At 36.1% G+C, this 15,393-nt stretch overlaps 1 protein-coding gene across 7 annotated transcripts in view; it reads left to right on the forward strand.

The window, feature by feature from the left end:
* PTPN4 (protein tyrosine phosphatase non-receptor type 4) overlaps window positions 1–15,393 on the forward strand; it is a 223,558-nt gene that overhangs the window by 31,703 nt on the left and 176,462 nt on the right. For 5 of the 7 annotated variants that reach the window (XM_081814592.1, XM_081814597.1, XM_081814596.1 and 2 more), the window contains exon 2: window positions 11,123–11,277. In XM_081814592.1, coding sequence (XP_081670718.1) covers window positions 11,140–11,277 — 138 coding nt within the window. In that variant the 5' untranslated portion in view covers window positions 11,123–11,139. Of the gene's footprint in view, window positions 1–9,475; window positions 9,742–11,101; window positions 11,278–15,393 lie in introns of those variants that run through there. The other 2 variants (XM_081814595.1, XM_081814594.1) reach the window with 2 other exon arrangements.

Raw genomic sequence — 15,393 nt, forward strand, 5'->3', positions numbered from 1 at the left:
CTTCATTGTTAAAAATGCTGGGAGTTGTTATTACTGAGCTTTCAGTGAGTTGTAATGACTGCTCACAGATCATTACAACAAATATAATAATAAAGAAAAATGTGAAATATTGAGAGAATTAACCAAATGTGACACAGAGACATGAAGTGAGCAAATGCTGTTAGAAGAGTGGTACCATAAACTTGCTGAATGCAGGATTGCCACAAACCTTCAATTTGTTAAAAACTCAGTATCTGCCAAGCACAATAAATGATGTGTTCCTGTATATCTTTGTCAAAATTTAGTTGTCCATATATGTGTGGGTCTTATTCTGTATTCTATTTTGTTTCATTCCTCTGTCTTTTTATCTTGATCCCAGTACAGTGTCTTGGTTTCTGTAGCTTATAATGAGTCTTAAAATCAGTAGATTTAGTTTCCCATTTTGTGTTTCTTTTCAAAGTTGTTTTCACCTTTTTTTAAAAAGATTTATTTATCTTGGGGAGTGTGCGTGTGTGCTCTCAGGGGGAGGGGCAGAAATAGAGTGAGAGAGAGAATCTCAAGCAGTCTCCTCACTGAGTGTGAAAACTGATGCTGGGCTTGATCTCACGACCCCTGAGATCATGACCTGAGCCGGAACCAAGAATCAGACACTTAACTGACTGAGCCACTCAGGTGCCTCTCAACTATTTTCACTTCAGATCTTTTCATTTTCTATTCAAGTCTCTCATTTTCATATAAATTTTAGAATTGGTTTGTCAGTTTCTACAAGCAAGCCTGCTGTGATTTTTATTGAGATTGCCTTGAATCTACAGATCATCTAACCTGTGAACACAGCATATCTCTTCACTATTTTCTTCTTTAATTTCTCTCAGCAGTGTTTTGAAGTTTTCAGTTTCAGTGCTATTATAAATAATATTGTTTTTAAATTACAACTTTTGGTTGTTGCTAGTTTGTGGAAATATAATTAATTTTTACATATTGATCTTACATTTTGCTTTGCTGTAAACTCACTTATTAGTTCTAGCAGCTTTTTGTAGATTTCTTCAGATTCTCTATGTAGAAGGTTATGTCATCTGCAAATATTGATAGTTTTCTTTCTTCCCTTCTAATCTCAGTGACTTGTATTTCATTTTTTTGCCTAATTGCTCTGACTCACACCTCCAGTACAATTCCGAATAGCAGTGGTGAGAACTGATAGATATCCTTGTTTTTGTTTTTAAATTTTAAAAAATATTTTATTTATTTGAGAGAGTTGGGGGATGGGAGAGAACGTAGGAGCACGGGGAGGGGCAGAGGGAGAGAGAGAAGCAGACTGCCTGCCAAGTAGGTAGCCCATGAGGGGCTCGATCCCAGGACCCCAAGATCATGACTTGAGCTGAAGGCCACCACTTAACTGACTGAGCCACCCAGGCACCCCAGATATCCTTGTTTTGTTCCTGATTTTAGCCATAAACATTCCATTTTTCAGTGTTAAGTATGATGTTAACTGTGTTTTCCACAGATGTCCTTTATCAGGTCAAGGAAGATTTGTTTGTCCTTCCTTTGATTCTCTACCACCCATTTCATCTTTCTTGTTACTTTCTAGCTACTGCTGAGCCATGTCATTTGTCTCTTTCTGTGACAGCCTAAACTCTTTAATCTATATTTATGATGATGGAAAAATAAACTGTTTGCCATTTTGTCCTTTGAAGTTAAAAGTCAGAAAGAATGTGCTTACTTTTGCTGAACAGAAAACATTGTATTAACATTAATAGAATTCTAAATAGAAAACAATTTTATCCCACAATTTTAATTCACTAATCATTATGTGAATATGCCCAAGTGCTTTTTCTGTCTCTTAACTATATGTGTCCATAATTTTTTTTTTTTTAAAGATTTTATTTATTTTTTTGACAGAGAGAGACACAGCGAGAGCAGGAACACAAGCAGGGGGAGTGGGAGAGGGAGAAGCAGGCTTCCCGCAGAGCAGGGAGCCCGATGTGGGACTCGATCCCAGGACCCTGGGATCATGACCTGAGCCGAAGGCAGACGCTTAACGACTGAGCCACCCAGGCGCCCATATATGTGTCCATAATTTTTATAGCTTGAATATTACCGTGTATGTTCAGCTCTTTTGACTTAATATGTACAGATTTTTAATGTGTGTAGACATAAAAGATTTATCACAATTTTAGGTCTTTCAGAATGTTTAAATTTGTACTAGTACATTTGGTATAAAAGACATTTTTGTAGATCATAATTCATAATCTTTTTTTACTTATTATTTTTTAAAGATTTTATTTTCTGACAGGGAGAGAGACAGCGAGAGAGGGAACACAAGCAGGGGGAGAGGGAGAAGCAGACTTCACGCTGAGCAGGGATCCTGAGCGGGGCTCGATCCCAGGACCCTGGGACCATGACCCGAGCTAAAGGCAGACGCTTAACGACTGAGATGCCCAGGCGCCCCCTATAATCTTTTATTTATTTATTTTTTTTAAAGAGATGGGCTCATTTCCACTGAAAGCAGTTATGTATACATGTATATCAATTTTACTGAAACACTTCTCAGATGAAAAAAGAATGCTGTAATGGAGAATTTTGTTTGAACTTCTGTTTCTAAAACATCATGGAAGGTTTAGCGTATTTTTTTCCACAAAGTTAGAATTTTCAAGTAATAAAATTCTCCAAAAATCAAACAGAATTATTGCTTTATGAAATGAAAGTAAATGTGGCAAGAAGTGTGAATATATTTAGTATATTAGTAACTAAATCTTGTACCTGAAGATACCATTTTATGGAGAAGTCTCAAGAGCTGATCAGACAGTTCATTTATGCTTTAGGTCTGAAGTCTTTAAGTATAAGTCACCCAAGAAAGTTAACTCAATACTAAAGAAACTGAGTAGTGGGAACAGTGTTGAGATTCTAAGCTAAGTATTTCAGACCTAAGATTCTAAGATATACAAGATCAGAATAGCCCAGAATATATACTTAATTTCTTATACTTTTCATTTGGTCACTTTAAGGAATACTTATTCACTGCCCAGCATCCTATAAGGTATGGGATTGAAGGTTATGGAGGGAAATACAATGTTAATTATGTTAGAACCAGTCTCTGCCTACTTGGCATTTATGGCTTCTTATGAAGGATGCTTGCAGGAGGGCTACACAAATAAAATATTTTATGCTAGAATGTAAGTCTATAAGAATAGGGATTTGATTTTTTCCCCCCATTGATGTATGCCAAGGGCCTACATCAGTGCCTGGCACAATTTAACAAAAATTTGATGAATGATTGAATGAACATATGACTGAATCTACTGGTAATCTGCTTAGAAATTATTTCTGGGGCACTTGCGTGGCATACACTGTTGGTAGAACATGCAACTTTTGATCTCAGGGCTGGGAGTTTGAGCCCCTCATTGGGCAGAGAGATTACTTTAAAAAAATAAAATACTGTTTATTTAAAAAAAATTATTCCTAACGTTTTTTAATGGGAAGGATATTTTTCAGGTTCATGTATATAAAACTCAGTTTGTTCTTTTAAGGTTTTTTTTCCCTTCAAGAAATATTTTTTTATTAAGTTTTTATTTTAATTCCAGTTAGTTAATATACAGTGTAAATTAGTTTCAGGTGTACAAAATAGTGATTTAACAATTCCATACATCACCCAGTGCTCATCACAGCAAGTGCACTCCTTAATCCCCATCACCTATTTCGCCCATCTCCTCACGTAACTCCCCTCTGATAATCATCACTTTGTTCTCTGTAATTAAGAGTCTGTTTCTTGGTTTGTCTTTCTCTTTTTTTCCCTTTGCTCGTTTGTTTCTTAAATTCCACATATGAGTGAAATCATATAGTTTTTATCTTTTCTCTGACTTATTTTGCTTAGGATTATACTCTAGCTTCATCCATGTTGCAAATGGCAAGATTTCATTTTTTTATGGCTGAGTAATATTCCAGTGTGTATGTGTGTGTGTGTGTGTGTGTGTATGTGTGTTACCTCTTTTTCATCCATTCATCAATCTATGGACACCTGAGCTACTTCCATAATTTGGCTAGTATAAGTAATGCTCCTATAAGCATAGGGGTGCATATATCCCTTTGATTTAGTGTTTTTCTATTTTTTGGGTAAATACCCAGTAGTGTGATTGCTGGATTGTAGGCCAGTTGTATTTTTAACTTTTTGAGGAACCTCCATACTGTTTTCCACAGTGGCTACAACAGTTTGCATTCCCACTAACAGTGTATGAGTGTTCCTTTTTCTCCACATTCTCACCAATACCTGTTGTTTCTTGTGTTGTTGATCTTAGCCACTCTGACAGATGTGTGGTGATACCTCATTGTAGTTTTGATTTGCATTTCTTTTATGGTAAGTGATGATGAGCATCTTTCATGTGTCTCTTGGCCATCTATCTGTCTTCTTTGAAGAAATGTCTGTTCTCTTCAAGAAATATTTTTAAAAATTTAAAGATTACTATTAATGAATTTTTTCTCAAAGTTTAGAGCATAACATCAAATAATCAGTTATTTAAAGCTCTTAATTAGTAGTGTGTAAACTAGTAAGGTTTTATTGTAAGTTATGGGAGGCCAACATCTTGTGACAATCCACATTTAAGAGTGTTGAATATTTAGAATAGATAGTGCATTTCTGTAGTTGGTCTTAGCAATGCAGATTTATCCTTTTAAAGTTAACGTTATCTTAAATACTTTCTGCCCATTATTGTTAGTGACTTGAGGTTGAGAAGAACATTTTGGTATTAATAGCTACTTGAGGTTGTATATAAAGCTTTGTTGTGTAATTTAAAAAGGCGCCTGGGTGGCTCAGTTGGTTAAGCTTCCGACTCTAGATTTCCGCTCAGATCGTGTTATCAAGGTTGTGAGATTGAGCCCCAAGTTGGGCTGTGTGCTCTGTGGGGTGTCTGCTTGAGATTCTCTCCCTCTCTCTCTGTCCCTCCCTCCACTTGCGTGCTTGCTCACTCTCTCTCTAAAATAAATAAAAAATAAATCTTTAAAAATAAAAAATTAAAACATAAAAATCTGAAAAAAATTTTATTCATGAACATAAATATAAGGAATATGAGATTGTGAGGATAGAGGGTAGGTACATTTTGTTCTATTATAAGAACATTTGCATATGTTAATTATAATTTTCTACTGCCTTATTATGAGTGCTCTTTGTTTGAATATTTCCTACTTAGGGTAGCCAAGTTTAGGTTTTTCTGGTCTGTAAAGAACAGTGGCTTTTAACCTTACTTATAATCTACTAAACCTGTTTAAACATGGAACCAGTAGATGGGTTACTTTCAGGATATGTTTAGCTAAGTATGTTGTCCAAGAGTAGATTTGGGTAGTCCCTAAAAACATGTGACTCAGTTTTCTAAATAACTACATATCTGTGGAAAGGCTACTGAGTGTTGTTTGTTTATTTTTGCCAGAAATGGAAGTAATACCCAATACAGTATTTGCTTAATGTTAATAATTAATTTTCAAAATATTGGAAAGTGCTGTTTGCACTTCACTTTGTAAATAATATTCACAATAAAATTAAAATATTTAAAGCATAAAGGGCAGCTGGCTGGCTCAGTCAGAAGAGCATGCGACTCTTGATCTTGGAATTGTGAGTTCGAGTCCCATGTAAAGATTACATACATAAATAAATAAACTTTAAAAAAAAATAAAGCATGATAAATAAAGCTGTCCTTAGAAAGCAATTAGAGAGTTGTGTGAGATAACATAAACTAGACTATGTAGTCATAAAGGAGAAAAGTAATTAAAGAGTTTTTAAAAATGGATAGTCTTTCTTTGTTCATATAGTCTCCTTCAATGACTTTTTGGAAGTTTCTATGTAGCATGGAGGATGATCAGAAGAGCCCCCTAGAAATATTTGATATTTTGCTCAGTTGGGACTTTAAACAGTTATGTTCTCTTAGCATCTCTAAAAGAATATTTTGCTCTTGTAAGTGAATAGAAAAAGTTTGAAGTGCTCTAGGAAAAGGTGTCTCTTCTGAGAAAAGCAGACACTTATCTGCCAGCCAGATGTCATATATTAAGATGCTCATAACCTTTCAGGAGTGTGTTTTCAAGATGTATTGGAAATTCTGACTAGACTTATTTGGCTTATTATCTTATTTCTTATCACTTATGGGCAATTAGGTTGTCACTGGCATAATTGTGCCATTTGTCAAGTGGTATGTATCTTTAAGGTAGATAATTTTCAAGACTGTGGAAGAATCTCATATGAAAGTATCTGGGTGAGTTACATAGAAATTTCATTGAAACAAAAAAAAAGAAAAAAGAAAAATTTCAATTAAACCATTAATCTAGGTTCAAGTGCAAATGTCAGAAGTAAATGTGCCAGTAAATGGGGAAGACTGATTTTGGCAGAATATCTTTGGTATCTTGTCATTCCTGTACCACTCTTTGACATTGGGATACCTTTGTAACATCAACCAGTGTTCTTTTTTTGGTAGCTCCCCCTGCTGTTAAAACTAATTTGCTTATTCTGCTGTTACTTATGAATTTCTTAGGTCTTTGCCCACTTTCTTTATCTGGACCACTCACCCCAGGTGAAGGGAAGGCAGGGTTGGGGAGAAGAGAAATACATATATCCATTAGAAGCAAGAGTGGAACATGCACAAAGAGATGATTGGGTGTTGCTTCGTGTTTTCTTTTTTCTTTTTGGCTTTACAATAAGTCTTTGTATTAGAGAAAATCCGTTTATATTTTTAATGCTTTTAATCAGTAAGTTTATAGTCTTTATAATAGTTCTATTTGAAGATTCTTTCTGTTTTTTGCTTTGTTTTTTTTTTTTTTTAAGTAAGCTCCATGCCCAGTGTGGAGCTCAGTGCAGGGCTTGAACTCATGATCCTGAGATCAAGCCCTGAGCTGAGATCAAGAGTCAGATGCTTAACCCAGGTGCCTCATTGTTTCATATTTTCTATCTCTGGTGAATATTTCTTGATTGAGTAGTACCATTGTGAAATGTGTATTAGTTTTCTATTGATGTGTAATGAATAACCTCAAATTTGGCAGTTTAAAACAACACATTTATTTTCCTCCAGTTTCTGTGGGTCAGGAGGATGGATGCAGCTTGGTTGCATCTCACATAGTTGCAGTCTAGATGTTGACCGAACTTTGGGAGCCTGGGTTCTTTTCCAAGCTCATGTGATTAATTGATGAATACAATCAAATGTAGGGCTGAGGTCTTTAGTTTTTTGCTGGCTGTCAGCTCCTAGAGGCCCCTTTCACAGGTCATTTCCTAACATGGCAGACCATGTCTTTAAAGCCAGCAGTAGAATTTCTTTTACTTCAGGAAGTTCCCAATTTTTTAAGGGCTTCCCCCTAAGTCAGGCCCACCAAGGGTACTCTTTATTTTGATTTACTCAGTTGACTTAGGACTTTAATCACATCTGCAAAATCCTCACCCTTCACCTAATTGTGGAAGGAAAAATCTCATCAAATTTCTTAAGTCTTTGCCACACTGAAGTAGAGGGTATTGTACTGTTATCTGTTTGATTAGTTAAGGATAAGAAAAATAAAAGTTTTAAAATAACATTCACCTATTCCTTCTTTTTAACATTTTTTTTTGTTAAGTTCAGTTAGTCAACATATAGTACATCATTAGTTTAAGGTGTGTAGTGTTCAGTGATTCATTAGTTATGTATAACACCCAGTGCTCATCACATCATGTCTCTTCCTTCTTTGATACTTTTCTTTATGTAGATCTGAGTTTTGATGTCTATTATTTTACTTCCCTCTAAAGAACTTCTTTTAAAATATCTTGCAAGGCTGGTGCACTGCCAACAAATCCTTCCCCCCTTTTTTTGTCTGAGAAACTGTTTATTTCTTTCTCTTTTGAAAGACGATTTGTAGGATATAGAATTCTAGGTCTCTAGGGTTTTTTTTCCCCTCAACATTTTAAATATTTCACTTTACTTTCTTCTTGTTTGCATGCTTAAGTAGTCGTATGTATTCTTATATTTGCTCCTCAATAAGTAAGCTGTTTTTTTCCTCTGACTTCTTTCAGGATTTTTAAATCTTTGATTTGTAGTTTTAAAGTGATATGCTTAGGTATAGGTAGGTTTTTTTGACATTTTTCCTTCTTGGTGTTCTTGGAGCTTTTTGGATCTGTGGTTTGATGTCTGACATTAATTTGGGGAAACTCTCAGTCATTATTGATAGTTTCAAATATGTTTTCTTTTCTTCCCCTCTATTCTTTTCATATGTCTATTTTACACCTTTTTTTGTCCCACAGAGTTTAGGTGTTCTGGTTTTTTTGTTTTTGTTTTTTTTCGGTCTTTGTTCCTTTTGCTTTTCGATTTTTGATGACTCTCTTGATATATCCTCTAACTCAGAGATTCTTCCCTCTGTTGTGCCCAATACGTGTCTATCAGAAAGCATTCTTCATGTCTTACAGTGTTCTTTACCTGTAACATTCCTTTTTGGTTCTTTCTTCAGATTTCCATTTCTGTGCTCACATTGCCCATCTGTTCCTGCATGCTGTCTACAATGTCCATTAGAGCATTAGCATATTGATCACAGTTGTTTTAAATTGTGTGTGATAATTCCAACATCCCTTTCATGTCTGGTTCTGATGCTTGCTTTTTCTTTCAAATTGTGCTTTTTTGCCTTTTTTAGTATGCCTTCTAATTTTTTTTTTTTTAAGATTTTATTTTTAAGTAACCTCTACACCCAATGTGGGACTCGAACTTACAACACCGAGATCAAGAGTCTCATGCTCTACTGACAGTCGGCCAGGCACCCCTGTAAATTTTTCTTGATAGGCAGGCATGATGTTGTGTTAAGAGGAACTGATGTAAATTGGCCTTTAGTAGTGTAGGGAGGAAAAGCATTCTGTAATCCTCTGGTTAAGCCTCAATGTTTTAGTGAACCTATGCCTCTGGACTATGAATGCCACAGGGTTTCTCAGGTTTTTTCCCCCTTTTAGATGGGACAGGATGGCTAAAGTGGTCTGGAGTTGGTTATTTCCATTCTCTGGAATGGAAGGTTAGAGTCAGCTGGAGTTGAGTATTTTCTTTGCCCCAGGTCACTTAGGTTCTGGTTAACTAATTTCTCCTAAGAGCAGGTGTTGTTAAGAAGAACAGAGTGCTGGGCGCCAGGGTGGCTCAGTCGTTAAGCATCTGCCTTCGGCTCAGGTTATGATCCCAGGGTCCTGGGATCGAGCCCCACATCGGGCTCCCTGCTCAGCGGGAAGCCTGCTTCTCCCTCTCCCACCCCCCCCGCTTGTGTTCCTGCTCTCGCTGTCTCTGTCAAATAAATAAATAAAATCTTAAAAAAAAAAAAAAAAAGAACAGAGTGCTCTGGTATATTTAATAATTGTCTTGGTGTGTGTGTGTGTGTGTGTGTGTGTGTTAAATGTTCATCCCCGGCTTAAGGCTACTTTTCTCCATATTTACTGTGGGAATCTAGTTGGATTCCATACTGTGGGAGTCCTCCTATGACTGGGCCCCCTGGAGTTTTTAACTTTCAGCATTGTCCACATTGAGCCTCCTGCAGTTCGCCAGTTACAGTTCAGATTTTCCTAATCGTGTACTGGCTCCCCTGGTGGTTTCTGTTTGTGAGTCTCTCCTTGAGACCCTATGTATTTGCCTGTCTCTTCAGTCTTGGGGGCAGCGGTTTGCCCTTTGTCTTCTCTCTCTCATGAATCCAAGCAGCCTTGGTGATTTTCCAGTCTGTTCTACTTTTTACTTGTTAAAGTGGAGTGGAGACTTGCAAGCTCTTAACATGTGGAACCAGAAACCACCAATCCCTGTCTTTTAATTGGTGAGTCTTACTTGGCTAGCCCCTCTTTGTCAACTGCTAAAGCTGTTTTCCTTATACAATTCTCATACTTGTGTAGCACTGACTTTTACTTATAGTTTTAATCTTTTTGACATGAACAGTCTGTGATGTCAACTGCAATTACTGAATACCACTCATTTGAACTGGTGTTTCTTTTTATTATTTTTTGCTTACTCATTATTCAAATTTCTTACTACTTATTTAAAAGTTCTGTATACTTGTATTTCTAATATATTTTATTTCCTCTCTTTAATTGTCTTTAAGAGGGAAGTTTTGTGGATTTTAAACTTTGAATCCTTAAATGTCTGAAAATATCTTTAGCTTTATTCTCCCGTATGAATGCTAATTTTTTTGGTATGTAATTCTGTGTTTCATATAATTTTCAGAACTTCAAAGCTACATCTTCATTGCCTTTTCCACCCTCCCCCTCCCTATCCCCCCTATTCATTGCCTTTTAACTTCAGGTATTGCTGATATCAGTGTATTATCTGTTCAGATTTTATAGGCAATGTCATTTTTTCCCCTCTTAGGTTAAAAATTGAGAAGCAAAGATCTGTAGCCTTATGTTTTCTATTTTGTTTTTGTTTTCTTGAGAATAATAAGAATAATCCTATTAGAATTCATTTAAATTTGAGGGTAGTTAAAGAGTATTATTGTATTTATTTATTTATTTATTTATTTTTTTTAAGATTTTATTTATTTATTTGAGAGAGAGAATGAGACAGAGAGAGAGAGAGCACGAGAGGGAGGAGGGTCAGAGGGAGAAGCAGACTCCCCGCCGAGCAGAGAGCTCGATGCGGGACTCGATCCCGGGACTCCAGGATCATGACCTGAGCCGAAGGCAGTCGCTTAACCAACTGAGCCACTCAGGCGCCCCAAGTATTATTGTATTTAAAAAAATTGACCAAACTCCCATGTTTCCCCCAAATCTTAAGTTTAGTAAAGGTAAGGGTCCTTTAGAGGTAAATAGTGTTCCCTCCTGTTGCTGTTCTACAATGTTTTTAAATATTTGCATCAGTGAGTAATGTCCCAACTTCCTAAGGTAGCATATTCTCCTACCCCTTTTTTGGCTATTCCCAAATTTATATATTTTGAATTGGATTATGACTTCCTGAACAATTTGTGTATTTTCTTCTCAATGGAACAGTTCAAATTAAAGCTCTTCCAGGCAGTTTGAATTTTAGTTTAAATGATGAATTATATACAGTATCTTTTTTTTATACCTACAATTTTTATTGGTGTTTCAAAAGTTATAACTGCTTTTTACTTGTGTTAGTTGAAGATTATATAATAACCTTGGTGTTTTAAACTGCTAAGTATCTTCAACTATTTTTTTATTTAGTGAATGTTTTTTTCAACTTAGACCGAGTGTGGACAGTAATGACCTCGCGTTTCCGATTGCCTGCTGGCAGAACCTACAATGTACGAGCATCAGAGTTGGCCCGAGACAGACAGCATACGGAGGTGGTTTGCAACATCCTTCTTCTGGATAACACTGTACAAGCTTTCAAAGTTAATGTAAGTATTTTATGTCTTTTTTCTTTTAATAATTTCTGAGTTTAGATTATATTTTAAAACTGTAACTGTTTAATTGAGGTATAGTTTGAAAAGCCTTATTCAATGAAGGAAGTCTTTTTAGTATATGGGTTTTTAAGCTTCTAGTATAAGTTCTGATTTAAACTGGGTCTCTCAGGGGGCGCTTGGGTAGCTCAGTTGTTAAGTGTCTGCCTTTGGCTCAAGTCCATGATCCTAGGGTCCTGGGATTGAGCTCCACGTCGGGCTCCCTGCTCGACGGGAGGCCTGCTTCTCCCTCTCCCACTCCCCCTGCTTGTGTTCCTGCTCTTGCTATCTCTTTCTCTGTCAAATAAATAAAATCTTAAAAAAAAAAAGAGAGACTTAAATTAAAATAGATAAATAAATAAAAATAAATTGGGTCTTTCAAGAAGTTGACAAATGAACAGTGCATTATGATTAGTGGAGCAGATCAGTAGTATGTGGGTGGTTTTTATAAATGTGCTTGAGGTGCTTGAAAGGAATTTGTTCTCCTAAATAATTTATACATCTTGTTTGTAATCTTTCTTGTATTGTCTGTGAATAAAACTTGCTAAACAAAGATAAAGGACAGTCCTGATCTTATCTGAGTCTTGTCTGAAATATTTATTCAACAAATATTTGTTCATCCTATTTATATCTATCTTTATTTGCTTAACATTATTGGGAGTTTCACCCTGGGTATGCTAACAGTTGTTGGTTCTTTTTCATTGCTGTATAGTACTCTAGTGTATGAATACACCACAGTTTACTTAATCGTTTTTTTGTCTCCATTTACTTGTCCAGTTTACTATTGGTGTATATTTGGATTTTTTCTACTTCGGGCTCTTGTCAGTCACATTACTGTGAACATTCCAAGACAAGGAACACACCCTTGTCATACACCTTAAACTTACACAGTGTTGTGTGTCAATTTTATGTCAGTAAAGTTGGGGAAAATAAAATACTAATCTTCTTTCTTTTACCAGTTTCTTAAGCTTAAAATTTTCTGTATTACCATATAACACGATTGCTAATTTATCTTTTTTTAGTGAAACTCCAGGCCATTTCACATTGGAAAAGGGACTGTAGAGTAGTACCTTTAAGGGTATTATCTAACTTACCCAACTAATGTGCTTTTCCAAAATGTTAAGCTTTAATTTTTTTTGTATTCTGTCAGCTGTTAATAGATAGGTAGTATAGGTTATCAACAAGGGATAATACTCAGTGAAAAGAATTCTTCATAAAAATTTTTAGTTAATGGAAACTCATGTTTTAGGAATTGATACAAGAAAATAAGCCCCTTTTCCTGTTTTTGACTCATTAAAATTCTTTTGGGGGGGTTTAAATAATTCTTAATATTAATTATTATTTACTTTTTATTTTAACTTACAGTTTTGTATTTTTTAAAAAATATTGCAGATGGATTTGCTGTGGTTCCCATCTAGCAAGATATTTTCTGTTGGGCACTTTAGTTAATAATGGAATGTTGTATTTTTCAATGTAGTAAGCAGTGTACGAATTGCTCTTTTAGAGAGACATATTTAATATATTTATGGGTTTTTATTTATTATATATATGTAAATATCAGTTCTAATACAATTGAGTGCATTACTACTAGAATGATAAATATTATATGATACTAGAAACTTTCTCTACCATTACTACAGGTCATCAACAAACTTAAGAGGAACAATATGAGAAATTGACTGTTGGATAAGTAGTATATTTATTCCTTTCGGTATTTGGACCCAAGTCATTCAGAATGTCCGAGTTGCTTTGTACTTTTGTGTAGATGCTGCATATTTTAATCTATGCATATGGCTCTCTGGTTATGCCGTTTACAATCTGTACAGCATTGTGTAATCTAGCCTGCACATTAAGAGGGGAGTTTGAATCTCTGGTATTCTCTGTGTCCACTAAGTACCATTAAGTCTCAGAAGTACCCACTGTGGGCAGCTGCTAGTTTCACCAGCATCTCTCTATTCACTAGGAAGGAGAACTGCTCAGTTTCCTCTGGAGATTACCATGCAGTGATTTGTAACATCTTAGCTTTTGGAATCATTCCCTTCCCTGAAAGATTTCTGTACCAGAAATGACATGTTTATTGTTGCCAAAGTCTGCTTTTTTTCCATCTGGTATTCATCTCATCAAAACCTTTTCTATATATTTTCCTGGGAGAAAGTGATGTAATAAAGGAGTTGATACAACCTCATTAGTTCCTTTTTTTCTTTCTCTGTTGTAGACACAGGATTGAGATAAGCCTATTAGCATTGCTTCAGTTTGAAGTTCCAGTTTCACTGTGGTTTTGGCACAACCATTTATTTTACTATAGCCAGCCTATGGAGTGTGTTTTTTCTCTCATGTCCTTGAGTTCATTGTCAAGCAATAAAAACATGTTTCCATTCAATACCTCAGTTAGAAGACTCAAAGGCTGGAGGCTAGAATCATTTGAAGGTTTATTCACTCTTATGACTATTACCTGAGACCTTAGCTGAGGCTTAAACACCTGTATGATCTGTCTGTGTGCCCTGGGCTTCTTCACAGCACAATGGCTGTATTCCAAAGATGAGCATCCATAGAGAGAGTGGGAGCCAGGCTGTAGCCATATTGCCTTTTGTGATCTGGCTGTGGAAGTCACATAATATCACTTCCACCACATTCAGTTTGTCAGTGCTATCACAAGGTCACACTCAGGATCAATGGAAGGGAAATTTATTCAGCACACATTATTCAGTGTACAGTTCCTTTTTTTTTTTTTTTTTTTTGAGATTTTATTTATTTGACAGAGCGAGAGAGCACAAGCAGGGAGCAGCAGAGGGAGAGGGAGAAGCAGGCTCTCCACTGAGCAGGGAGCCTGATGCGGGACTCAGTCCCAGGACCCTGGGATCATGACCTAAGCCGAAGGTAGACGCTTAACCATCTTAGCCACCCAGGCGCCCCTCAGTGTACAATTTTAAGGTGCTTCATAGATAATGCTGTTCAGAGACAGGGAACAAAGCTTATGCATTCAGGAATTTCTTTTCTTTCTTTTTTTTTGGCTTTTATTTTTGTCCACATTGAATTTTCCCTCAGTTTACTTTAATTTTTAAAAAATTTTTATGTTAGATAGACTCCATGCCTAACATGGGGCTTGAACTCAAGACCCTGAGATCGAGTCACACGCTCTACTAATTGAACTTGCCGGGGGCTCCTCCCTCAGTTTACTCTTTGGAAATAAAATTATCTTAAAAGTACTAAAGCTGTTCCCTAAAGTGTTTTCTTTGTTATCTATTTTTATGTACTTAAGAAAAACTGATAATTTTTTAATGATACCAGTACCTCAGTTGTTAACAAAAGATACCATAAATCATAGATTTTTGTTTTCTCTTGAAATAAGATGAAATTCAGTTAATACATATTTTAGTTATGTGATAATTTGGGTTGATGAATATTTAATTGGCTGAACCTTATACTTTTTTTGTCTGTTAAATAATATGTTAACATTTATTATTATTATTATTTAGTAGTATAAACCAAGTTACAAAGGTAGGGTTAGCAGGTGGATGTGGATTGAGGTGGGAAACTAAGAGTATAAGGATGGTGAATTTAGCTAAATGTACTTACTTGGTTTTGTTTTGTTTTGTTTTAGGGAGAGAGCAAGCATGAGTGAGGAGGTCAGGGCAGAGGGAGAGGGAGAGAGAATTCCAAGCAGGCTTCATGCCCAGGGTGGAGCCCAAAACAGGCCTGATCTTATGACCCCGAGATCAGGGCCTGAGCCCAAATCAAGAGTCCGACGCCCAACTGACTGAGCCACCCAGGTGCCCTGAGAGAGAATCTTAAGGAGGCTCCATGCCCAGCCCAGGATCTTATGACCCTGAGATCATGACCTGAGTTGAAATCAAGAGTCAGACGCCCAACCGACTGAGCCACCCAGGCGCCATTACTTATTTGTAATCACTCTATAGTCATATATTTGTAAAGGAGGATAGAATTTTAGGCATATTTTTCCCCCTGATTATTGTTCCATTGACTTTACATATTGTATATGTGAGAAAATAAGTTTAGAGTCATTAGGTTACTTACCAAGGCAATTGCAGAGCCAGGAGAATGTGTGTGTGTGTG

The sequence above is a fragment of the Leptonychotes weddellii genome, chromosome 3 (assembly GCF_054177405.1).
Source record: "Leptonychotes weddellii isolate Sample4059 chromosome 3, ASM5417740v2, whole genome shotgun sequence".
Lineage (NCBI taxonomy): Eukaryota > Metazoa > Chordata > Mammalia > Carnivora > Phocidae > Leptonychotes > Leptonychotes weddellii.